Source organism: Mirounga leonina, unplaced genomic scaffold (genome assembly GCF_011800145.1).
Source record: "Mirounga leonina isolate KUSES-001 unplaced genomic scaffold, KU_Mleo_1.0 Mir_53, whole genome shotgun sequence".
NCBI classification, from domain to species: Eukaryota; Metazoa; Chordata; class Mammalia; order Carnivora; family Phocidae; genus Mirounga; species Mirounga leonina.
The window spans coordinates 101,918,352-101,945,187 of record NW_023270807.1 but is presented as its reverse complement, the minus strand read 5'-3'; the positions used below and the strand labels follow the sequence as shown (position 1 = coordinate 101,945,187).

General features: G+C 39.2%; 1 protein-coding gene across 1 annotated transcript in view; it reads left to right on the top strand.

Annotated features, from left to right (window-relative positions):
* Positions 1-26,836, top strand: part of SYNE1 (spectrin repeat containing nuclear envelope protein 1) — a 428,272-nt gene that overhangs the window by 269,196 nt on the left and 132,240 nt on the right. The window contains exons 91-97 of the mRNA XM_034991032.1: positions 3,251-3,445; positions 4,518-4,658; positions 11,363-11,530; positions 11,747-11,908; positions 19,285-19,479; positions 21,332-21,505; positions 24,134-24,325. Of these exons, the coding sequence (XP_034846923.1) occupies positions 3,251-3,445; positions 4,518-4,658; positions 11,363-11,530; positions 11,747-11,908; positions 19,285-19,479; positions 21,332-21,505; positions 24,134-24,325 (1,227 nt within the window). The remainder of the gene's footprint in view (positions 1-3,250; positions 3,446-4,517; positions 4,659-11,362; positions 11,531-11,746; positions 11,909-19,284; positions 19,480-21,331; positions 21,506-24,133; positions 24,326-26,836) is intronic.

Here is a 26,836-nt window from a genome sequence, read left to right as displayed (position 1 = left end):
TGCTTCCAATTCCATGATTTTTTCCCCTGCAGCAGAAACTCTTTGGGCTACCTTATTGCACAGAAGAGAAGAATGATGGTCCAGGAAAATAAATGACTTGCCCAGGGTCCCAGAGTTGGCTCTGAGCACAGTCATCTGTAGACTGTCCTCCAGGCTCCTGTTCAGGGATGCATTCATTTTGTCACATTTTCTCTTTCCAGTTCTAAACATGAGTGTAGACATTTGTAAGTTTTGCCATGTGATTTAGAATACATGTTCATAATCACAATGGCATAGTCCTGTGTGAGACTCATTGTGCATATAAAACAAACACAGGAAGGGACGTGCTCAGTGGAGAAAGCCTGATTTACCATAAGAATGTGGAAGGCTGCTTTTTCCTGTATTTTCAGCCGGCTTTTATTTTTTTTTTATTTTTATTTTTTTAAAGATTTTATTTATTTATTTGAGAGAGAGAGAATGAGAGACAGAGAGCATGAGAGGGAGGAGGGTCAGAGGGAGAAGCAGACTCCCTGCCGAGCTGGGAGCCCGATGCGGGACTCGATCCTGGGACTCCAGGATCATGACCTGAGCCGAAGGCAGTCGCTTAACCAACTGAGCCACCCAGGCGCCCCTTCAGCCGGCTTTTAATGGAATTTCAATTTTGAGGTGAATCTAGTATCTAGAAGGATAACTTTAACTCATAAAAATAATTGATGATTTATCCATTTCTAAGGAATTCACATTTTTTTCTGTAATTTTTTAAATGCTGCATTTAAGTTGAAAAAATTATCCTGCCACTTTTAAATCATAGGAGAGAATACTAGGCTCTTTGCTTTTTACCTTACACACAAGGCCTTCTCCAGAGTGCGGGAGACTGCCCACAGAGGGGTAGCCACTCTACTTAGAACAGCCACTGTATCTGAAATTCCCACCTCTTTATGCTCATCCTGTGTAATCATTTTCAGAAATATCCAGTAAAAATTAAAAATACATATGCTTCCTGAGAATAGGGACTACGTAAAAGCCAGTGGGGCTCCATTTTAATTTAGCAGATTTAATCACCAACCCACAAAGTTATTATGATATAGACAGGTTTTAGTCTTACAGAAGAAAGTTCTAAAGAGCTATTTCTCCAAGGGAGTCATTTGGGATAAGTATAAAATGCCTAGTAAATCAAAATCCTTTGTGGAGACCAGAATTTCGTTGTTAATGAACAGCCCAAATGAGTTTTATACACAATAAAGTTGAGAACTCCAGTTTAGGAGATGGGTGGTGTGTGCTGTCAGCACGGCCCACACCTTTGCAGGGTGTAGCAGGAAGGGACACAGCCATCCATGTAGGCAGGAAAGGGGAGGGACTAAAACTAATGCTATTTCACAAAGATTCTTCAAATCTACCCCAATGGGGCAAGCCATTGTAAGAAAGCATAGCGATTTGTCCTATGAAAACACAGAATGCAAGAAGTCCACTGAGTTGGTAGATGTCTTCTCTATGTGCATGCTAATTAAGATAGAGTAACCATGTATTGGGCACTAGGTCAGATGTAGTAAGTAGCTGTTTAATCACTATTTAAAAAAAAAAAAAAAACCCTATTAGGTTTAATTAAGTACCTGCAGCTCTAAAAGTTAAAGAAGTGATGATTTCTACTTTTTAAATTCTTGCTTTAGAAATTATTGTGCTATAGAAGAAGTCAAGAAGACAGGCTACTGGGCGCCTGGGTGGCTCAGATGGTTAAGCGTCTGCCTTCGGCTCAGGTCATGATCCCAGGGTCCTGGGATCGAGTCCCACATCGGGCTCCCGGCTCAGCGGGGAGCCTGCTTCTCCCTCTGACCCTCTCCCCTCTCATGCTGTTTCTCTCTCGCTCGCTCTCTAAAAAATAAATAAAATCTTAAAAAAAAAAAAAAAGAAGAAGACAGGCTACTGGCTGAGTTTTGATGGGTTGTTTTTCCTTTCATTTAGTCAGTTTTGGCTGGGAGGGGAGAAACAAAATGATATATACGTGTGTCTGTGTGTATATATCTACACATACACATATATACATACACACACATTATATATATATACCAGTTTGTTGATCCACTTTGTTTCTGAACTTCCAAGTTCAAAGCTCTAGTTTGAATGTCACTGTGTTTAAAATGATAGTATGTGTATACATACATACAGACAGGCATAGAATGTATATATGCCTGTGTGTATATAGGCATATACATAACATTGTTTTAAACACGTTGACATTTAATGTTTTTGTCACAAAATATGTTACATGCGAACGCTGAATGACAGCTTTTCAGGCAACAGAGCCAAATAAAAGGAACAGAAAAAAGTAATGGTTTGGTACTTTTAAGGATTCATGTTTTGGAATAGACATCTTCATTTTTGTTAAACATGTATACATCTTTTAAGTAAGAAAATATAAATTTAATATTTTAGAATTACCACTTTAGATTATTTTTATTTAATATTTTAGATTTTTGAGAGCTACGTGCTGTCCAGAGTATATTTTCAGTAAGCTCTTGGTAAAAGCTTTAACACCTCTATCTCTTAAAACATTTTTTCAACACCAAATGAAGTTAAAAGCCATTAAATTTGAACTGGACTGCAAAGCTCTAGTTTGGAAACATCAGAAACATGTGAGGCATGATGGAGTGAGTCCAGGAGGGAGGATTTGATGAATGTACAAAACTTTATTGTGGGAATAAGATGCATAAAAAATTAGGGTTTCACATGTAATATTTAGCTCATCTACAAAAAAACAACTCCGTGGGTCCCAGGAATTGACATGCAGGTTACTTTTGCGACGCGGTCGGTAACAGGGGACTGCTCTGTTTGATACATTCCGTGGGGTAAGAGCTGAGCGTTGCATGTTTCTGTAGTTTTAGTCATCACATGACCTAATTTCCACGGCATGAACCATCTGGCAGTTTCGGATTCTCTAGGCATTTTAAAGAAAGTTGCCAGGGCTTCCCGTCACCTAAGCGCCTGATTGCACACGGAGCCTCCCCCGGGCTCCGACTCCCGCGGGCGCAGGGCACCGGGTCTGGCCCGCGCCGCGCAGCCGCTCTTCCAGCCCCGCCGCGCGGCGGTCGGGCTGTGGGTGCGCGGCCGGGAGGCTGGCTCCTCCGCTCGCACGTCCACATCCTGCCTCGCGGCCGCGGCCGCGCCTGGCGCAGCCCTGCGCTTTCATTGGCCGGCGCTGGAGGAAGATGAACGCCGCTAGCTGTGTTTCCTTCTGATGCTGCTCTGACACACGGTGGGGGAAATGTTTCCCCAGGAGCTGGCTCAGAAAATCAAGGGCTACCAGGAGCAGATCGCCTCTTTGAACTCCAAGTGCAAGATGCTGACGATGAAAGCCAAGCACGCCACCATGCTGCTGACGGTGACCGAGGTGGAGGGGCTCGCGGAGGGGACGGAGGACCTGGACAGGGAGCTCCTCCCCGCGACCTCGGCCCACCCCTCTGTGGTCATGGTAAGCAAGGGCGAAGGCGGGTTTGCTGCTGTGCTATAGGGCGCTCCCTCCTGTCGGGGCCCTGGCTAGGGGCTCCAGGTTCCCTCTTCGCGACTCCAACTGAGGAGCAGTCTCCTGAACCCTCGGACGACATTGGGGCCAAGGCCAGTTTTTCGTACTGTAAACAGTGACAGTTAAAATGAAGCTATTTGCTTGAGGTGGCTGAATTATTTAGTATGTCGAAGGTTGGCCCTGCATTTGTTTATAACTTAGCAATAATACTGAGAGGCTCTGACCTTCAAAAAAAAAAAAAATGTCCTTTGCACAGTTTTCTAGTTTTCTGAGGATTAGGAGAATCAGGCTACACATATTTTTTGTGTATGTTTTCCAAGCTAAAACACTGGGTGACTAGATATGTTTGCGTATTCTGTTCTACAGATGTTTAATAAAATATAGAAGAAAAGGTCCTATTAGGAAAATAAGAAAACAGAAAAATCCAAAGTTTAGCTTTGGATTAAAATGAATAAGTTCCGTTAATTTCTGTTCTGCCACATCACTTACCTATCACTTTGTATCTAGAATGCATCGCTTATTTTGGTAACTGTAAAGTGCTGTGTATTTTCCACACATAGGAGCTGTGCCTCAGGTGGTGTGTAACCATAGCTGGACTCTTTTGAAAAAATATCACTTTGGGTGCATTTATCTCCCTAGAGTATTTGGAATTTGAGATGTCCATGGAAGACCCGTTTTCTTTTGTAGACCCTTCCCTCCCTTGTATGATTCATAATTTTTCTACTTGTCTATAAAGACACAGACAGACATCAAGGAAAGGAAACTAAAATAATCAACAGCAAAAGTCTTGATTGTGATATGCACCCCCTTTCCCTGTTTGTTTTACAAATGGTCCCTAGAGTCATACTCACTTGAGGATAAAACTTTTAAATACTAACACAGAATTTGTATGTACATTTGGGTCTCTGTATCTCTCACCTTTGCTGTATTATTACTTGTGTTCTGACCTGTGCCAGACCAGGTCTTTTGTTAACAGAGCTAACTGATGTTCATGTCCTTTGGGCTACATTTTATGTGATAGATGACTGCAGGTCGCTGTCACACTTTGCTGTCACCTGTCACTGAGGAGTCTGGGGAGGAGGGAACCAGCAGTGAAATTTCTTCTCCACCTGCGTGTCGTTCCCCTTCACCTGTGGCTAATACAGATGCTTCAGTTAACCAGGTACCAGCCATTTGGAATTCCTCTAGCTATGATCTCTGGATGGTTGCAGGACTCCATTCTCTGTTCTTAATAGACTGTGGGTGTGAACCTTGGACTTTGAGGGACACACCATTAGGTGTGAAGTTGCACAAACCGTGATTGTCACATGATGCCACTCTCGGCTCAGCACATCCGCTCTTCTTCTGGGCTGCTAGCAGTGAGATGGGCAAAAACCAGGTCACAGAAATTATAGATGGAGAAAGCCCTGTTTTAAGGCATTTAGTCTCTAACAGCTATCTGTAATGGAGTACTGCATCCTAACAGAAAATGAAATGTTTGTGTCACCATTGTAAAATAATATGATCTCTTTGTATTTTAACGTTCATTAAACATGGTTTTGCCACTTACCAGCTCAGATTCTGAAGATGAAAAGCTTCTGCTCACCATATTATACTTTTTCTTTATTTACTGTCAACCAATTTAAGGGTTGTCTGCCAGTGTATATATTGGAATGCCTAAGTAGACTTGTGTTTTTTGCTTATCGTAATAATCTTAATAATCAATAATCTTAAATTTTATTTCCTATAAAGTGGAGGTAATACCTTGTTGTTATGTGGTACTGTCTAGCGTGTATTCTGCTAAATTTAGATTGTACTGAATTAAATATGTCAGAGTTTTCATGAAAAATACTGGATGGAAATAAAAAATATGCTTTTACAATAGCCAAAACTTTTTAATGTACGTTAAGTAATACCTTTTTTTTTCCTTTAGCCAAAATAGCTTTTAAAAAGTTTAATTACATGACTGAAATTATGTAAGTGTTCAAAGGAGTTGGGATTTATTATTAAGAAAGAAGCATTAAACGGAGCAAATGTTCTATAAGCTATATTACAAATCAATTACAATTATTTCTATTTTAAAGCAGAAGCATTTGAAATAGTATTTCTGTGATTAAAAAAAAAAAACCCTCCTCCCCCAAAGGAGGAAAATAAAATTGTTGAAAATTTTAGATAAAACAATTATCTTGGTAAAAATGTTTATAGCTCTAAGAAGTTATCAATTTATGCATTCATCAGACACATTCTGAGCACCTGCATGGCATGAAATCTTGTGCTGGGTCACAGGTAGGTAATAAAGGAGAAGACAACACTGCCCCTGCCCTCAAAGACCTTATAATCTAGAAAGAAAGATGGATGTGGACTGAATAATAACAAAAGTGTTGAGAGGAAATGAAAAACAAAAAAAGGAGAAGTTCAGGGCACTCTGGGGGAAACTGTTCTTCAAATTCTGATTTTAAAATACATATTACTCATTCTTTGATGTTGTGTTCTTCCCTGTAGTCACAGATGTTATTAGAATCAGAGAAATATGGCTATAGGCAGCTGTTTATTGTATAGGAAAAAATTACCCTATATGTTTAATGTTCTTAAATTTTTCAAATTGAACAGTAAACACTGGCCTTGAGATGAACACTGTGGGAAGAATAGCCCTTTTCTAAGATTATCAGTCTCAGTGATACTTCTTGTAAAGTGTCTTTCAGTGTACATGTGAAAAAGCCTGATGAATGATAAAATATGCAAATGTTTTTATTATGGTTACTTTAGCTGTCAAACTCAATCAAATCCTAAAATTATGAGTGAGATTTTTGTTTTAAATCTATTTTGGCACCCCCCCCCATCAAAGGAAAGCATCAATTAAATCATATTGTTAGTATACTTTTATATGATACTGCAGGTGAGCAAAAACTGTCTTTATGTCAGACAGCTTTACTCAGAGGAGGCTGTTAAAAAGCAAATGTGTTCTGCTTGGTGTTGTTGAAACAGATCAGCCCTATCATTATGGCCACATGGTATTCTTCTCATACAGTAATATAAGTCAGAGGAAAATGAACAAATACTCCAACATGGCCAACAAGCTATCTCTGGAAGCGAGGAGGACATTTAGAATCCCCCTAAGTTCCACTTTTCAGACTCAAAATACTGTACAGAATGTGCACAACTGTTTCAAGGGGCGGCCAAATATAACTGCTTTATAAAATTGCAGCTGTTAAAAAAAGGTTTTGGGCTTGCTGCTTCTGTAAGTAGATCTTCATTATATAACTGATTCCCCCCCACCCCACCCCACAGTCAGTGTGTTCTGCCTCTCACAGTAGCTCTTAGCTAAGATGTGGAACGGTATAGCTTACTGGAGAGTGGAAAGCACCAGGCAGCCCCCAGATTTGCTGCAGAAGCAAAGCAAGAGTCGGGCTCCTCGGTAGAGTCAACAGAAGGCAAAGTTTGAAAAGCGCAATCCTGTACCAGGGAGAGTGCCAGGCCCCGGGTTAAAGGCTCAGAACGGGTCCCAGCCTTTCTGCGGTAAGCTGAAAGAGCCTGCAAAGTCCCTTAGCAGCCTCAGCTGTAATGAGAAGCAGTGCTCCTCAGTTCACAAAATTTTGAAAATTCAATGTGATGTGAAGCCTGAAAGTACTCTTTAACCTGGACAGTGTTAATGAAATAGTAGCGATAGTTTTCCAAATGTATTTCCTCAGGAATCTACTGGATAATAACTCTCATAACTTAGGCACAAAGCAACAAGAGACCCGTGTCTAAGGATGATCCCTCATTATGCCAGTTATTGCCTCTGCTTAGTAGTTATGGAACTGATGGTTCTATTTTATTGAATCTATGTAGTCCTCAAATAGATACAAATTATTCATCTACAAAAGGTGCCATATTTTCAAATGCTTTTAAGAAACCAGGAATTGTCAGTTCTGTTTCATCGGCCTGAGCAAAACACATACACACCCACAATCTCTCTCTCTCTCTTTCTCTCTCTCTCTCTCTCACACACACACACACACACACGACAAAGAACCAGAAAAAAAGAATTTTTTAAAAAAATAACACAGTTGTTTTTTTCTGACTCTTTTGAGGGGCTTCTTTATTTATAATAGAGTATTTAATTTAGAATTTTTACATTTAAAGCAACTTTTTGCTTTTCTTTGTGGACAGTAATAGTATTACCTTCTGTGTATATAAAATGATAAAGTTTATAAAAGTGTTTTTACATGTACAATTCACTAGGGACACATATATATGCCTGCCTGTTATTTGCCAGACACCCTACGACATGCTCAGAGTCAAAGACAAAAGACTCAGGCTCAGAGTCAAAGACAATAAGCTCACTCCGGTCTTAAGAGAGCTCACAGTCTGGATGAGAGCAGGCAAGTAATCATAATAGAAGGGGACAGGTGCCATGACAGTGGGAAAACTGCATGGTGAGGGTGGTCTGGAATAAGCACCTGACCCGGGAGTTCAGGGGGGTCAAAGATGGCAGCCAGAGCTTTAGGAAAGGAGAACAAGTTAGGCAGCTGGTATGCACTAGAGTGACGTGAAGTTTTTCAGACAACGAGAAGGATGTATAGAAGGTGTGCTGGCTGGAAGGAGGATGACCCATCGGACAACTGCAAATAGTATCAGTATAATTAGAGAACCAGATTTGGAGGAGGAGGGAGAGGGGGACAAAAGAAACTGAGAGGGGTGAAGGAAACATCATGAAGGACAGGACCTTGAATGCCACACACAAAAAAAAACTGAATTTCATCCAGACGCTAATAGTTAACCACAGGGAGAATTTAACTAGAAGCTATGTATAGATGTAGGTTGTAGAATAACTCATCCTGGATCAGTGTGGACAATAGAATAGAGATGGACAGATTCAGAACCAGAGAAGCTAGTGAGGGACAGAAGTTGCACACTCTGATGCCTGGGCCAGGACTGGTGATGTTCGTGAGAGAAACAGGCTCGGGGGTGAAGAGGACCTGAGCAGCACCTCTGTTCATACACCAGGCAGCTTCTCCTCTGTTAGAATTACTGGAGCCATGTGGACACAGAGTCCAGGCTTATGTACCTTCTGGTTTGCAAAAGGAGCTGTGAATCTGGATTCTTATAAAGGCTCCCTACTTCAATGAAATTTTCAACAATTTCATACACTGCATAAGCCAGGCGAAATGTATGCAAGCCAAAGGTACCCTGCAGGCTGCCAGTTTGCAGCCTGGGAATTAGGAAGCTGTTGCTCTAACTAGAACTTGAACCAGTGCTGTGGCAAGGATATGTGTTGATAGAACTCATCCTAAATAAGCAGTGGATGGGAAGGGAGAGAAGAAATAGAGGATAAATCCCAAGCTCAGAGCTTTGGTGAGTTGAAGTTCCATTTATTGAAAGGTGGATAGAATGTTATTTTTTTTTCCTAAATTCAGTTCTCATCTGGATTTATTTTATTTTATTTTTTTGGGAAATGCTGGTTTGAAGAACATGAGGGATATAAATGTACAAATGAGTATGTGAGTGTGGAGCTTATAAATAACCAAAATTTAAGAGTGAGGGGAAGAAACAAACTACACAAAAAGCTTGAATGACTAGAGCTAGAAGGAAAACAGATTCAAGGGAAAGTGTTTCCAGAAGGGGACGGGCAGAAGTGTTGAATGCTTCTAAAAGGTCAGGCAGAAGAAGGGCTGAAAACAATCATTTTGTTTCATAGTAAAAGAGTCATTAGGGTTGAAACTCGGCTGGGTATTTAGAAGTGGAGTGAGGATGAGAAAGTGAACATTATCAAATGTAAACTACTATTTGCAGAAGCTGGATTATCAAGTGAAAGGGAGAAAAGGAAGAAAGGGTGATCGTGACTGTGTGTTCATGTGTGATGACCCATCATGTTATGATTTGTGGACTTTTCTATTATGTGATACCCTATAAGAAAAATACCAAAAAAAAGATGTTTTTAGACTGAAAAGATTTGACTCTATTTATATGCTGGGGAAGAGTCAACAAGGAGAAGAGGAGGGTATTAATGGACCAAGGTCCTTGAAAAAGTGAAGGTGGATGGGGTTCTGGGAGTAGGTGGGAGGGTTATCCTTAAGCAAGGAGACTGGCAAGTGTAAGATAAAGGTGAGTCTGAGAATAGACAGATTTTTAGAAATCTGAGAAGTTTCAGGAGTATCTCCTCAGTGGTTTCAGCTGTTTGTGCGTGTGTGTGGAGTGTGTGTGTGTGTGTGTGTGTGTGTATACATGCACTCTGGAAAGTAAAATTGGATCGAGTCCTACTTGGGATTTTCCAGATGTTGGTAAAGCAGAGTTTAAGAGGAGAAGGAGCAAAGGTGTTGGCAAGAGAAGGGTTTAAGTAACTTTAGACATAGCCCCAAGTGCACATGGGGTGAACCAAGTCAATGATGACAGGCTGTCATGTTCAAGGGTGTGGAGGACTGAAGTGGGGTGAAAGTAGGGGAGCATGAATGGGAATGAGCCAAGCAAAGACTTGAGAATTGCAAGGTAATCTGCTCAGGATGGTGACAGGATGACAAATGAAGAGGAACCAGTCTCCACATTCCTTCAGTTAAGGTTGGGGACTTATCTGGAAGTCTCAACAAAAACAAAATAGGTAGAAGGCCACATGGCCACTCAAACATATGACTTCGTTTAATCCTCAGAACTCCCCAGTGCTGTACAGATTAGGGAACCAATGCATGAGATGTGAGTGACTTTCTCCAATTATAGAGCTACTTACGAGGAGAATTTCCACTGGAATCTCAGTTGTCCTGACTCCTCAGGTGTCAGACTCCTGTCTGAACTCCTCCTACTACACAATCCTGCCAAACGCCAGGCCCCTTCCTGCTATTACTTTGGTTTCCCCAGTGGCTGGGACCTTCTTCAAGACATTATTATCCATAAAACTGAGGTATTTTAAATTCATATACATAATTATCTTCAATAGTATAATTGTAAAACTAGTGAACTTTATAATAGAAATTCCCAGAATATAAACATTACTCCCCAATTCAATTTCTATTAATATGCATAAATAAGCATAGAAACAATTGAAAACACATGAATTACATGTCTTGATAGAATAGATTCCATTATGAATACTATAAAATATGTAATGTTACTTATATCCCAAGAAACTAATAAAATATTCAAAAGTTTTATTTTTCATCGTTCACTTTATTTCTACTGTACTTCCAGGAATTGATTAGAAGGAATCCCTTTTATTATTTGTTACTTAGAGTAGTTTTAACTTCTAAGTTATTACATTTTCCTTTATTTAATATTAAAATATTTTAATTAATTTCTGTGAATAATGAACTCACAAATACTGAAGATCTGGCTATATCTTAAAAACGACTTATAGATTTAATTTTATTTAAATCAAGTACTTTTTAAATTCAATTAACATATAATGTATTATTGGTTTCAGAGGTAGAGATCAGTGATTCATCAGTCTTATATACTGAATTTAAATAAAAATAAATTTTAAAAAATAATAAATAAATAAAGTCCTTTTTAAAGTTATGTAGAACTTTAATCAATGCATTAAACAACATGTTAGGAAATAGATAATTCAGATTCTCTTTTTTTGCCCTACTAGTTAATCAAGCTTTAAACATGTGTACCATTCAAATCCTTTGTATTTCCATTTTACTGAATATAAACTAAGAATGAGTTTTGGCAACTTGAAATATTGGTAAATTCATTCGTTTTTTAATAGAAGCCAAAATTCAAAAGCAACTGTAATGTGCTTTGATATGATCTTTAAATTCTTCTTGTCACAAGAATTATACTAACTTCTATAATTTCTAGCCCCCTGGGACATAGGTGAGTCCTGAACCTTTCCTCCACATGACAGACAGTACCCAGAGCATGTTTACTTTGTCTTCCTCTTGAATCCAACACTGGGCTTTGTACCCACAGGACATTGCTTATTACCAAGCACTATCTCCCGAGAGGTTGCAGACCGATGCCTCGAGAATCCACCCCAGCACATTGCCATCTCAGGAGTTCTATGAACCAGGGCTGGAGCCATCTGCTACTGCTAAACTGGATGATCTGCAGCGTTCTTGGGAAACTTTAAAGAATGTGGTAAGTCTCTGAAACGTGGAATTGTTTAAGTTGACCAGACACAGATTACCTTAGCGATTGTCTTATGAAACACATGCAGAGAGTTTACACACTCGGTACACTGTTGAATACCCTGTGTTGGGCCACAGAGGTAAGAATGTCATATGAGGAAAGAAATGTTGTAATCTAGAAGATAAGGGGCTAGGAAACATTTGGTAATATCCTGTTCTTCTGCAGATCAGTGAAAAGCAGCGAACTCTCTATGAGGCTTTGGAACGCCAGCAGAAGTACCAGGACTCCCTCCAGTCCATCTCCACAAAGATGGAGGCCATTGAGATGAAACTCAGTGAGAGTCTGGAGCACGGCAGGAGTCCAGAAAGCCAGATGGCTGAACATCAGGTAAAAATAGCAAAGACTTCAGTTTCCTGCAGGATTAAGTAGGTGCACTCTTGTGACTGACTGATCAGCCAGCCAGGCGGCCAAGCATGTGTTTGGGAGAGCAGACTGACTTTTTTTTTTAATATCAGTTCTTACAGAGTAAACAAGATTCCAAATGGTGGTTGTTTCCACCACTGCTTCAGGAAGGGATCTAAGAGAGGAAGATAGAAATTCAGACCTTGAACTTAAAGAAAGCTGCATGCATTGGTATTGCTTTTTTACTTTTATCACACAGAGTGCATTTCCTACTAGTTGCCACATTATTTTATTGTTGTTGTGAATTGTTGTTGTAGGAATAAAATGTACACCGCATCCCCCTTCTCTGGCTATTGTTGTTTTGAAGAAATTTAGCCAGTGTGTGCCTAGCAGCTTCCCATTATCACTAGAGAATAGTTCTCAGGCTTAGTGGACAAAGAAGCCGTTGAAGAATAGGGGTTCAAAGTTATACTCTTAGAGTTGTCCCTGACTTGAATCAATTTTTAAAAAGTTATATAAACTAGGCAAAACTTTAGCTTTACATGAGAAACAGAGATGATTACATTAACCTAACTCAGAAAAGTGTTAAAAATGCATCAATTTAAAATGCATGCTGAGAAAGTGCATATATCAAAATCTAGTTAATGCTTCAGCAGTATGATCAAGTGTGCTATTAATGCACAATCAGGTATAACTGGGAGCCAAGGGTACTGAGGTGTTCACCTAAATATGCAGTCACACTGATGGGGGAAATATTACCTGACCCCAAGCAGAAAAAAGGAGCATGTAATGACCCTATAAAAGGCAGAGGAAAAGAAAGGTATTTTAGATGCAAACTAAGTGCTATAAAAGCATGATATGATATGTGTATCTGTCAAGTACTGGGACATTTATCAGCTTTAAGAGTGAAACTCTGTACTTTGTTTTTGGAACCCAGGATAATCTTGGAATACACTGGTTGTTCATATGTATAGCCTAAGATAAAATTTCATTCTTTTACAGTATAAGACCTTACAGTATAACACAAAAATGAGAACATTTCATCTAGAGACAACATATTGAGAAACAGTGGTTTCAGGTTTTTGACACTCTTGTGACTTCTTAAAATAGAGACCAAAGTGTAGCACCCATTTTTAGGCCCTATTTTGGTAAAACTGCCTTCTACGGGGCTTTCTGCTGTCCCAAAGTCATCCATAGTCAGTCTGGTTTGGGCAGGGTGCTATAAAAATAGAAGATTAAAGTCAGTATTTGTTTACCTGGACCAGACCAAACAGTCTGGTTTGGGCAGGGTGCTATAAAAATAGAAGATTAAAGTCAGTATTTGTTTACCTGGACCAGACCAAACATGAGGACAATCAGGGACTTGGGTGACGATTTACAATGCAATTTTCTTCCGAGTGCCACCATCCTCTTAAACTGTCACTCCAGTTTTCATGTTGTCAGCTGCCATCCCCTCACTGTCATCTGAGGTGTTGTCTGTGTCACACCAGTGTGCTCCCCGGGGTTCTCTCTGCTCCTCTGCCCGCCCAGCCCCGTCTGCCTGGAGGGGGAGGACCACTCACCTCCACTTGATTACAGTTTCCTCTAAACATTCAAAGGGAATTTGGCATACATTATCCAAAGGCTACATTAGAGTGAATTCGAGTGTCACAGGCTCAGATTATCAGAAGCAGGGGTTCCTGGGAGAGTTTACATAGTTCTACTCTCTCTACTCTCAGGGTCATCTCTGCCTTTGTTCAAGGCCCATCATTCTAGTGTGCCAGGTGACTGACCACATCTCACCAAGATCCTTCACTGGGTCCCCCCAGGATCTAGGAACTGCATGAGAATAGGATCCTGGTAGTCTGCCCTGACATTCCAGAGATCTTAACTGAAAATGCAGGTTAGCTCCCAGTCACCATTACCTGACGTGCATGAACAATGTAGAGCAGAATTATTATTTTCTTCAAGGGACTTAATGGAGAAAACTCAAAATTGCACGTTAATGCGAAGTATTAAATATTAGAAATGAATCTGTGACTTTTCTTGTAATTAAGCCAACTACTTGACTTTCTGTATCTTTCTAAATTGGGAGTGGTAATGCGAACAATTTTAGCAGTGAGGAGATAGAGCTAATGCCATGATGATTATCCATCATCTGAACTTAACAATTATATTAATGCTCTAATGAGAGGCAAAGAAAATATAAATAATGTAATATTTTTCATATGATCACAAATCTAAAATTCTCCATCTGACCTACTTTTGCCGTCTGTACCTATGTTCTACAAATTCTGGGACAGAGCTGCCCACGTGAAAAGCTAATGGTATCACAAAGTCTAAATTGGTTCTTAGCTTCTGGAATGGCATGTTAAAAATTCCAAGAACTGTTGTAGAATTACTATTTCTAAGTTCCAGCTGAATGTGGGTGAGGAAGTCCGGTATGCTTTTTATATTTTCCAAAAATTAATAGAAACACTTAAATTGTTATTTCTTTCCCAACACTCTCTCGGAAGTATTAATGTTTCTTTAAAGAGCTATCCTGATCCCTACATTTTCCTCTAAACATTTGTCTAAATCTACTGAATTTGGGTGGAGTGCTGTGCCTTTCCTGTTATCTTCTCTAAATTGTATGGTAGATCTTAGCTTGTCATTAATGCAGGCATCAATGCTGTTCATAAGCTGACTTGTGGCTGTTCTAAGTGATAAGCCTTCTTTGATAGGGACCTTCGTGGTCATGGGCAGTTCATGCTTTGTGGGTATGTGCTGTCTTTGCCACATTAAGCTCTGTGACGGGTAGGAAGCAGGGCTCTGAGGTAATTTTGTTTTTGTTTTTGCTTTTCAATATACATGACAACTCCAAGTTTGAAACGAGCTGTGCTAATGTTGATAGTTCTGAAAGTCACAGTAAAGTTCACGTTTACCTTTGGTGTTAAACCAAACATGAACTTCATGTTCTCGCCAGAGGTGAATCATTTTAGAGAAGCCCAAGGTACTTCTCTAAACCACAGAAGCATCATGCACATATCCTTGTAAAAACAAGTCAGAAACCCAAGGATGTGCGTTTCTTCTCCTTCTCTTCGTCTTAAGTCGGATGTTGTAAGGGAAGAGCTGGTCACCAGGGGAGACAGAGTTACGGGGTGAAGACGTATTTGACTGCTGGATCTTTTTGTTTAAATACTCAAATCACGTAAAATTAACCACTTTAATGTGTGCAGTCAATGCCATTTAATACTTTCACAGTGTCATTCGACCACCGCCTCTATCTGATTTCAAACCATTTTACCTCAGGAGAAAACCCCATCTCCGGTAAGCTTGGCTGCTTGATCTCAAAGTTTAAAACCATAGCTACCTTCCAAAAACATCCACTGTCCCTTGAGAGTAAACTGAAGCGTGAATAGGGAGGCTTGACCCTGAAAACCAACAGTTCCAGGATTCCTGAATCCCTTACTCCTTACTCCAGAACCTTCAGAGAGCTGTTTTAGAACATTGTGAGCCTGAAACAGAAGCTGGTGACCTCACTGCACACTGGCTTGGTCAACTCCACTGAGGTTCAAGGAGGTGGCTTTTTCTTTTCCTGATTCAGATACCTCTTTTATCTATCATGAGTTAGAATTAAGTCAGCTAGATGCGTTGAGCACCTACTATGTGCACAGCTGAAAAAAACACACTTTCTCATTAATATATGATTTAAAAATGTGCTTTTTGGGTGAATTACCAACACATTGTACAAAAAAAGTAATGGGATTGTGGGTTACAGTGATGGGAAGTAGATAAAAGGAAATTCTATCAGGTCTTTTGGGAAGCACAGATCTTAAAAATTTGTAGTGGCAACAGGAATGGGTAGGAGGCGGTATAAACATAAACACATGTGAAGAAAGGCACAGAGTAGAGAATGGGAGTGAGCATGGTATAAGATAGTGAGGGGCTCTCCTTGCTCGTACAGAGGATCGGTGCAAAAAAAAAAAAAAGACGTAATGGGGTCAGTCTAGTTATGGAGAAGCCTTTAAAAGAGACCAAATAATATGAATTTTAGGTATTTGACAATAGAAAAAATGGTTATGAATTAGTGGAAAATAATTTATTGGAGAAAAAGCATTTTGAATGTATAACAAACAAGATCAGTCTTTAAATTCATTGCAGTCTCATTAAAGCATCCCAGCAAGTTCTTTGGTGGAGATTGACAAGCTAATTCTAAAATATTTTGCAAGGGGCACCTGGGTGGCTCAGTTGGTTAAGTGTCTGCCTTTGGCTCAAGTCATGATCCCGGGGTTCTGGGATCAGCCTCGTATTGGGCTCCCTGATGAGCAGGCAGTCTGCTTCTCCCTCTGGCTCTCCTGCTCACTCTCGCTTGCTCTCTCTCTCTCAAATAAATAAAGTCTTTTAAAAAATTAAAATATTTTGCAAATGTATAAAAATATATATTGAAAATGAAAAGGGTCAAAAATAGCCAAGACAACTGCAAAGAAGATGAATAAGGCTGAAGGATGTATCCTACCAGAGAGCGACTTACAAAGCAATAGTAATTATGATAGTGTGGTATTGGCACAGATAGCCCAACTGGGTCAATGGAACAGAATTAGAAGCCATAAGGACACAGACATCTACAAAGACATTTGGTTTATGTCAAATATTATACTGCAAAACAATGGCTGAAAAATAGTATTTTCAATAAGTCATTCAGGGTCAATTGGATATCCATATTTAAAAAAAAAAATTGACCCCTGCCTACCCGGGACACAAAAATTAAGTTTGGGTGTATTGTAGATCTAAATGTGAAGGTTAAAAAAAAAAAAAAAAAATTTTTGAAATAGAACTTCTCAAACTATCTGTAGTAATTAATTTTTGAAATTTCTGACCCATCAGACCAGTATTTTAGCAAAATAAAATAAGATACTGCTTGGACATATCAATGTCACGTTGCTTTAAAAGTTTCTTGACACCTACAGTATCTCAGTCTTGTCATGAATTGGTAACAAGCATTTTGCAGACTGATACTATTTCGTGGGCCATACTTTATTTAAAGTATCTTCTTCTGTAAGATGACATGGGGAAATACATTCATGAGCTTGGGTAGGCAAAGATCTCTTAAATAAGACACCAAACCTAACCCTAACTTTCCCAGTGAAGGAAAATGCTGATATATTAGACTATAATAAAATTAAGAACTTCATTTTATCAAAAGGCAGCAGGAGGGAAGTCATTCCTATTAAGGGACAACCATATCACAAAGTGGGAGCAGATATTTGCAATACACAGAACCAAAAGGAACACAGACACTCCTATCCAAAATATAGAAACAACTTTACACATCAATAAGAAAAGGAAAGACTCCAGGGGACAAAAGATTTTTAGCAGGCAGTCCCAAAAGAGGATATCCAGATGGCCAAGAAGCATAGGAAAAAGTGCTCAATCTCATTAGTCATCAGGGAAATGCAAATTAAAACTACAGTGAGATAGTACTATGAACCCACTAGAAAGACTTAACTGGAAAAGATCCACAAACCAGGTGACAGTGGAGTACCATACAGCAATGAAAATAACCATCTCTTTCTACATGCAACGTGAGCAACTTTCATCATCATGACAGGGAAGGAAAGAAGCCAGACACAGAGCTGTACCTCAGGCATGATTTCATTTTTATGAAGCTCAAAAATAGGCAAAAGTAATCTGTGATGTTTACAGGTAACACTGTGGTGATCTTTGGGAAGGAGGGAGGTGGTAACAGGGAGGAGGTCAAAAGGGCTTGTGGCGTCCTTGTTCTGTTTCTTGATCTGAGTGGCAGGACATGGGTATATGCAGTTTGTGAAAATTTATGGACCTATACACTTAAGAGTCACGCACTTCTCTAGATGTATAGAATAACTTCAATATAAATATTTTAAAAATCAATTGAGTATGATGACACTTGATATTAGGAGAAGAGAAGGTGTTTTTGTTGTTTTGTTTTCTAATATTCGTTGAGAGCCCACTCCGAGGAGGCCCTGGGCTTACACTGAAGCCCACAGTCCTATGGCAGAGCTGTGAACTATGCAAGTCTGGGTACATGAGAAACTATGAAATATTAGTAAAGATGAAGCCTGGCGGCCCCTCATGTGGTAGCACCTGTTTTTTCTACACTTGGTCTTAGCCAAAAGACCTGTTTTTTCTAACACACCACTCAAATCCTAAATAAGAATTTCTCCCGTCAAGATTCCAGTCAAGGAGCAAGTCATAACATACCAAAACCTGGGAAATAAAAACCATGTATGTAGTTGTGATGGATGTGAATAAAGAAATCAGCGTGCTATTTGCCTGAAAGAGCTGAAGGTCCTAGAGTGAGTACAGAAGGCGGGAATGTCGCGAGCAGGAAGTATGGATGGTAGCAGGGCGGGAAGTGGTGAGACATACAAGTAGGGCAAGGAGTCTGGCTCTTATTTTACAGGCAATAAGCCACTAAGTATTTTAAAGCAGAGGAATGAGAGGATCTGATTACCTTTTTAAAAGTTCACTGGGATTGCTTTGTGCAGATTGGACTGGAGAGGCCAGGTAAGCCCGTAAGCAGGAGAGCTGACCAGTAGACCATTAGAGCAATTCAGTAAGAGAGCTGGCTGTGACTTGGGGTGGGGCAGAGGAGACCTACAGGATACGTCGTGGAGGAATTGGTGTTGATTGGATGTGGCGAGTGGAGAGGAGGTGTGAAGAGTGACTCCTAGGTCCTGAGCTCGAACAATGAGAGAGTGTCACCTTTCACTGAGATGAAGACAGAGGAGGAAGCAAGCTTTGTATGTATTGCACTGGAAATACCCGGGAAATGTGTACGTTGAATATAAAGCCTAAAATTTAGGAGAGTTGTCTGGGTAAGGGATACACCCCTGTGAGTGTTCAGCATTAGAAAGCATTTGAAACCTCAGCAATGGACAGGAGACAATGAGGAGAGGGTGACGACATAGAAACAGGTGACGGATCTCCCTGGTCTTGTGTCATGTAAGCTTTGGGTTAAAGTGTAGTGCTGTGTCAGACTTGGGGAAATTTGGAGTGGGAAAAATCATGTTGAGGAAGAAAGTAGTGAATTCTGTTTTCAACATAGAATCGTAGACTCAGACTGAGCATGCCCCCTCTTCTTGGACTGCAGATGAGCCTAATTGAAAGTCAGAAGGATTAATTAACTTGTTCAAATTCATTTACATTAGGGACACAAATGGTTTTGAAGTCGGAAATGTCCTGGCATTCATTCTGGTACTTTCATTTCAGAACTTAGGCTAGTGGGACCCCTGTTTGCTGGTTAAATGACTTGCCCGTGAAGAATCTTCACTAATCTCAATGTGAGACTCAGCTAGGGATGTGATTCCTCAGGCCAAAAAAATACATACAGGAGTGTGATTCCACAGTCTTCTCCACAGGCATTGATGGATGAGATTCTCATGCTTCAAGATGAGATCAGTGAGCTCCAGTCGTCTCTTGCGGAGGAGCTGGTGTCCGAGTCTCCCGAGTCCGACCCCGCCGAACAGCTGGCCTTGCAGTCCACGCTCACCGTCTTAGCCGAGCGAATGTCCACCATCAAGATGAAGGCCTCAGGGAAGCGGCAACTTTTAGAGGTAACAAGTAACTCTGAAGGTGCCCCTCACATCTACCTTCACTCTCCAACTTGTGTTGACAAGCATGCGGGTTATTTACGTGATCTACATTTTTATAGTTTCCCACTCAGAAGAAGCTGGTATTGTGTGTGTCTCAAGGAGGGTCTCGTGAATAGAGCACTGAGTCACTGTGTAGCCATGAATGCGTCTTTTCACCACTTCCTGGCTCATTTCAGCATGAAAAATTGAGAATGTGGAAAGCAAAACTTGGTAGACGTGAGCCTTGTGAAGAATAATTGTGAAAGGTTTGCATAATGGTTTGCTCTGTTTAAATAAGAGCATTTTGGGGCGCCTGGGTGGCTCAGTTGGTTAAGCAGCTGCCTTCGGCTCAGGTCATGATCCTGGAGTCCCGGGATCGAGTCCCGCATCGGGCTCCCTGCTCGGCAGGGAGTCTGCTTCTCCCTCTGACCCTCCTCCCTCTCATGCTCTCTGTCTTTCATTCTCTCTCTCGCAAATAAAATCTTAAAAAAAAAAAAAAAAAAAAAAATTTAAATAAGAGCATTTTATGACCAGTATTACTAATACTCTGAATAATAAATCCTTAGTCACCCTTAGCCAGTTTGAGCACATTAGTTCATGAAAATAGTTTTGTAATTCTGGTTCTCATGTTACTTAACTTTAACATTATTTAATAGATAAATTTTAGTGATGATAACATGGGTTACTAAATGAGTTATTTTGCTTTTTCTTTGTTTTGTTATAATTCCTGGCCCTAAACATATGTAATGTTCATATGTTGCTCCTATAAATTTGATGAGACTGGAAACCTCTTAAGGACCTTTAGAGTATCTCTCTCCTGGTGTCTCCAGGGTCAAGCAGCTTCTCTGGCACATGATCAGTTCTCAACACATTTCTTATTATATGAACTTAAGATTATTTATGTAGCTGCTGGTTATGCTATAATTCAGTTGAACATGGACCTGTTATTGTGTGTAGGCTCTTTCCAGCTTTACCTATTATAAGATTAGTCAAATCATATATTCATTTATTTGTTGTTTAGGAGACGCTTAAAATCAATGTGTCAGCTTTATTTAATATCTATTTTCAACAAGCTTCTCTGGTGATTCTAATGTGAGCCCAGAAATTTAAAAATAACAGTAATAAGTTTTTAATGAAATAATTTTTAAAATAAGGTATTTACAGTACTTGTCTTAAGAATTAATTTTTTAATTCATTACTACTGTCCCTAATCATGCTATGAAATCCTTGAGGAGTTTTAAAATGAAGTGATTGGCTTGGATTTTTTTTTTTTTAATATGAATTATTTACCATCATTGAGAAAACCCAGAGAGGTAACCAAAAAATTTGAATTTCTGCCTTCACCCAAGAAACTCATACCACTGAACCCCCCCTTCCTGCAGGGAATCACTTGCCTGAAACTGCATGGTGGTACTCTGTCCCCACCACTGCTTACACCTTCCCAGACATTGAGGTAAAGCATCTATTGCCATTTACTGTCTTCCACCATTGTTTTGTTCTAATCCTTGGTCAGTTTCCATTATTTGTATTATCTGCCTAGAGCCATAGCCATAGTATGCAAGAAGCTTAAACTCTGGGTTCACCTTAGAATCATCAGAGAAGCATTGAACAAATACCAATCTTGAGACTCACTTCCAGAAACTCATTTATCGCTCCAGGTTGTGGCTTAAGCATAGGTATTTTTTTTAATTTTTAATTTTTAATTTTTAATTTTTTTTTAAGTTTCACAGGTGATTCTGATGCACAACCAGGACTAAGAACCTGGATCTGTTGTGTTGAATCCTAATGACTTGACCTCATGGTGATCTATGTTACATTCTATTTAATTCATTAGGAGAAGTTAAATGATCAGCTTGAGGAACAGAGACAGGAACAGGCTCTGCATAGGTATCGCTGTGAAGCTGACGAGCTGGACCACTGGCTCTTGAGCACTAAGGCTACTCTGGACACCGCACTGGGTACAGCCAAAGAGCCTATGGACATGGAGGCCCAGCTGGTGGACTGCCAGGTACAAAAATGGTCTTGAAGGAATATGGGAATATGTCAACATCATGAAGTACATTGTTTAACTACAGAAAACATAATAGTAAAAAGACTTGGTACGGATATATGATTTTTCACAATCTGTATATTCTATATGGTTAGAGAGTAGAAAAACAATACCTTATAAAAGATTAAATGATATCCGAAATTGGACTTAGTCTTTTGAAAAAATTTACCACTAGTATCTACTCTTTAGAAAATCTTCAGCTTCCTTAAGGACATTTTTTAAAGACCATAAATACCAAAAACACTTATGGTATCTCTATTTAGTGGCTAGTAAGAACTACAAACCCAATGAAAAGAATTAGTATCAGTGAATCAGACTGTGGATAAACTGTGTGGATAAACACAGCAGGAGGTGTCTCTAGGTACTCTGTTGCAATTTTGGTTCTAATTCTGATATATTGTTTGGACAACTTGGAAAAACTGTCAGTTATAGGCAGACAGCCTGAACACAGAAGGTTGTCTTTTGGAGCAGAAAAATACTTCCTCTGATGTGAGGTCTCTTGGAATTAATGTAAGGACTAATTATATTAAGGTTTTTATTGTAATATTTTTTATATCTTCACTATGGAAAATTGCAAACACATGTATAAGTATAGAGACTAGATAATGTCCCATGTACCAGTCACTGAATTTCAATGATTATCAACATAATAGACTTCACATGTGGGTGAAGTATATCTAGAAGCTCTTTCATTTAACAAACTAGCAAGTATCTAGAAAGACTTACTAATCTGCAGGGTTAAGTATCAGTATGTGTAACTTTATATGTCTCCTATTTGGAATCAGGAAATATGCAAAAACCATTAATGAATGAACACTATCTTTTTTCTGAATATATAGTATGCTATTTTGATCATTCCTTTTATGATTTGAGGCTTATTGTGATATTGATCATTATAACTTGGATTTTTAAATTCTCTAGGCAGCTTATCTATGTGTATTCAAAGCATTATTGTTCTCTGCCTGGATGGGAGAGAATAGAGAACCACGTGTGAATGTTTTCTGTTTTTTATATCATCTTTCCTAAAGTTTCCTTGCTGGAAAGATATGTCTATTTTTTACGTTCCCTGCTAGTGCTTAAAATTAGCACATGTACTAACTAGCATTCCAAAATTATGTTTTACCATTACTCCCACCTATCCCTTTTGGATGTCTCTATTTTTGTAGCTATGCATAAATTCCACAATTCAGATAATATATTTCAGGGTTTTTATGAAGTATTGAAATGGTATTTTGACAACATTTTTAGAAACTAGAAGCATATGGAATCACACAAGTATATAGCAGTTCCTCGGTCAATTCAAATGTAGTATTTAAGCCAGTCATGTAATTAGGAGTGTGGCTATTACTAGGGTCTCATTATGAATTTTGGGGCCCTGGGCACCTTGCTTCTATGGGCTTCTTCCTCTATAAAAATACTAAAAATTATATTTTTATTTTATAACTGCTTTGGTACAAAGACTAATATGATCCAGGGTAGATTTATTAATACATACTCACTATTATATTCATTTTTTTCCTTCTGATTTTAGAAGAAATTAAAATTAAGATTTTTATTGGGCCTCTAAAAGTATTATGAGCTCTCAGCACTGTGTCAGCTGTGCCTAATGGAGGAGTCTGTCCGGCACATAATTATATTAGTTTCTCAAAAAACAGTCTTCAGGAAATCATCCATTAAGCTCCATTTCATTAAACATTTCATGCTTCCATTTAGTTCTAATTTTTTGGTTCCAACATATATTCTTACTAGTTGATGACAGTTTTTCTGATTTAAAATATCTTTTCTCATTAGTAAAATACTTGATTACTTGATTAAATATAAATTAGATAGTACATTTTAAAAAGTTCAGAGTTAAAGAATATAAGAACAGAATGATTTCTGCAAAAAATAAAATGATTGTTACTTGTTTAGCTTTGATGTTTTTATCTTGGTCTTTTTTAGTTTTTGTTTTAAATCTTACCTTGAAGAAGGGAGACTAGTTTGCTCCTTCTCTAAACTTAGCCTCTATTTGAAAAGAAAAGGCAGCTCTAGAGAGTTGTCACAGAAAGTGAAAGTAAAATTCTTATGAAAACTTTTAGAAATGTAAGGTTAAAAGTACATTATATAAAAAACAAAAAAAATTAAAATCAAGAAATAAGAGCAGTAATCAAAAAAAAGCAATGTCTTGAAAGAGAAAATCATCTTTAAATTGACAAGAAAGGGTTGATCATATGACATCTTTACTATTATTAGTCATAAGCATCACAATCTAACACTAAAATGATAAAACAGTCACAATAATGGGATAATACAAAGGCATGGTCTTTTCTCCTTATCCATTGGCTATATGAAATACGCTTTCCGTGTGCTTTTCCAACATGTTTTCCATTATACAATATCTAATCTTAAGAAGAGAAAAATTAGGAAGCTCAAGGAATTTTTAAAAATCTATAACTACTCTTCAGGTCTGTCAGAAAAGTAGGAAAAAACCCAAAGGCATATTCTTTTGGTGAAAGACTAAGGAAGTGTTGTATTTCGACATGAGAAAGGATCTTTGCCGAAGCCAGCAAGATGTGTGAATTTTCATCCTCATTTCTGTTGCTCCAGAACATGCTGGTGGAAATAGAGCAGAAGGTGGTGGCCTTATCAGAACTCTCAGTCCACAACGAAAACCTGCTGCTGGAGGGCAAGGCTCACACCAAGGAGGAGGCTGAGCTGCTGGCCGTAAAGCTGCGAACCCTCAAGGGGAGCCTCCTGGAGCTGCAGAGAGCACTGCATGACAAACAGCTCAACATCCAGGTGAGGGCTCCAGCCACGCGCAGCAAGCCAGTGCTCCAGCCGTGCTCAATCCTCTTGCATTGTTCCGGGCCTTTTCTGTGCCTTGGATCCCTAAAGGAATAGTTGGGGAATGATGCATACTTAACGCCTGGATCTGCTTTACACACACTTCGGCACTGATTTTCAAATAAGTTTTGTAAGGACTGTTTGAATCCGTAGACCTGAAGTCTGAGGTGTAGGAAAAGAAAAGAAAATGAAAACAAATACCTACATTCAGCAAATAGAATATTTTAAAAAGTATTTAAACATAGATTAAGATATTCTATAACATTTTAATATTTTTCTTTTATTCCCCTACATTCTATTTTTCAGATATACTCAGACTTTTTAATTTAGGGTTCATACCTTATATTGTCATATATTCTAGGTGAATGGAGCCATTTTACTCTAACGTGGTGATCTTAATGTTCCCAAATAATGATTTCTGTTTTATGTCACTGGAGTTTTGGGGGGCTAATATTTGCCTGGTGTATCCTTTAACTTTCCTTTGATTTCACCCTTTCTGTGTCCTTTTGTTTTAGATTTGCTTCTTTAAAAAAACATTTGGCTGTACTTTGTTTTAAACAGTTATCTAATCAGAAAATCTCTGACTTTGAAAGGACAGGGTTAGTCCATTTAAGTTTACTGGGATTACTGATCGGTGTAGACTTCTGTTATCTTACTTTTTGCTTTTTATTTTTGTTCTCCTCTTTCTATTCTTTTTTTCTCCTTTTTAACCTTTATTTTTAAGTGGTTGAATGCTTTTTCTACCCAATATCTACTCTTTAGCACTCATACCTAGTAAATTCTAAGTTTATTTCTTAATCTTCTTCGAGGTCAATGTAAGAATCTTACAACACTTTTACCCAGACTTCTCCTCATGCATCTTTCATTCTGATACTGTCTAGTATTTTAATTTTGCTCTTTTTAATCTGTAAAAATTAGAAATTACTATTATTATCCTATACAACAATTAAGTGAACATTTATTGAGAAGCAACTATGAGTCAGCTGCTATTTTATATAACTGAGTGAAGGAGCGTAGAAAATAACTATATTTGTATCTATAGGCCTGTGTTTATACATTCCTGACTTCAAAGGATTATGGTTGGGGGAAACAAACAATAAACAAAATTAAAACACATTATTATATATTAAGTTAGGAGATGATAAGAGGCACAGGTGAGATACCATAAGGGGGGTAGATGGGGAAAGGCAATCTAGGTGGATTTGCAGTCCTAAACAGGGTGACCAACGAAGGCTCCCTAAGGTTACATTTGAAGGAGTGAACCATGCAGATATGAAGGAGAGAGTTCTACACAAAGGCGAAAGCAAGTGCAAAGGCCCCCAGGTGGGGTCATCCCACCTGGTCTGTTCAAGAAGGCCACTGTGGCTAGAGTGGAGTGAGCAAGGACAGAGTGATGTCAGATGGAACCAGGTACAGGTAACGTGGGACATGGTACAGTGGATCTTATAGGCATCGTACCCACTTTGGTTTTTACCCTGAGAGAAATAAGAAGACCCCGGAGTATTGGGAATAGAGGAGTGACAAGATCAGCCTTTATCCACTATAGGGGACCAGGGTGGAAGCTCAGGCACCAGTTAGAAGACATAATATGGAGGTTGAGGTGACAAGAACTTCCTAGATTCTGGATAATTGTGAAGGTGAAAACTATCTGAGGAACAGATGTGGGGGCAGAAATAGTAGTTAGGTCAACAGTTTAATTTCGGACAAGTGAAGTTTGAAATGCCTATTCAGTGTCCCATAGTGGCTGGAATTCAGGAGAGAGACCTAGACTGGAGTCATCAGCCTCTAGATGGTCCTTAAGGCATGAGGCTTGAGAAGATTCCAAAGGATTGAGGAGAGATGAAGACCAAGGTCATGGAATCAAGTGCTGGACCACTCCAGTGCTCTGGGTTTGGAAGATGTGGAGGAGGAGCCCACAAAAGAGAGTAAAAGGGAGAAACCAGGGAGGTGAGAGGAAGATAGAGAGTTTGGTTCCTGGAAGCTACTTGCAGGTAAGTGGGGCAGGATGAGGACTGGGAGCTGACCACTGAATTGCATGACGTGTGGGTCTTTGGTGAAGTCAACAGCAGCCATTCCAGTTGAGTAGAGAAAGCCAAGACAACTCTGAAATGAAAGTGAGGACGAGCGGACAGGTTGGAGAGGAGAGCACAAGTGACCGAGGATATCCCTATGAAGAGGGGCAGAGAAATGATAAGCTTTAAGAAACATTTTAAGATTAGAAGAGTAATGGCGTGCCTACATGTGGATGGAAATAACTCGGTAGAAGAAAGAATGATGAAAAAGAACCTGACGAAAAATGTGTAGGAGGGAGAAGATAGGGCCAAAAGGGTGGGGTGTGGTCTGAGAACTCCAGTACCAGGGAAACCTCTTGTCTGAGTCAGATGCTGGCAGGGGACAGGATACCAATACTGTGGTGAAAACTTGATGAACATACACTCTGATTGCTTCTGTTTACTCAGTGTAATG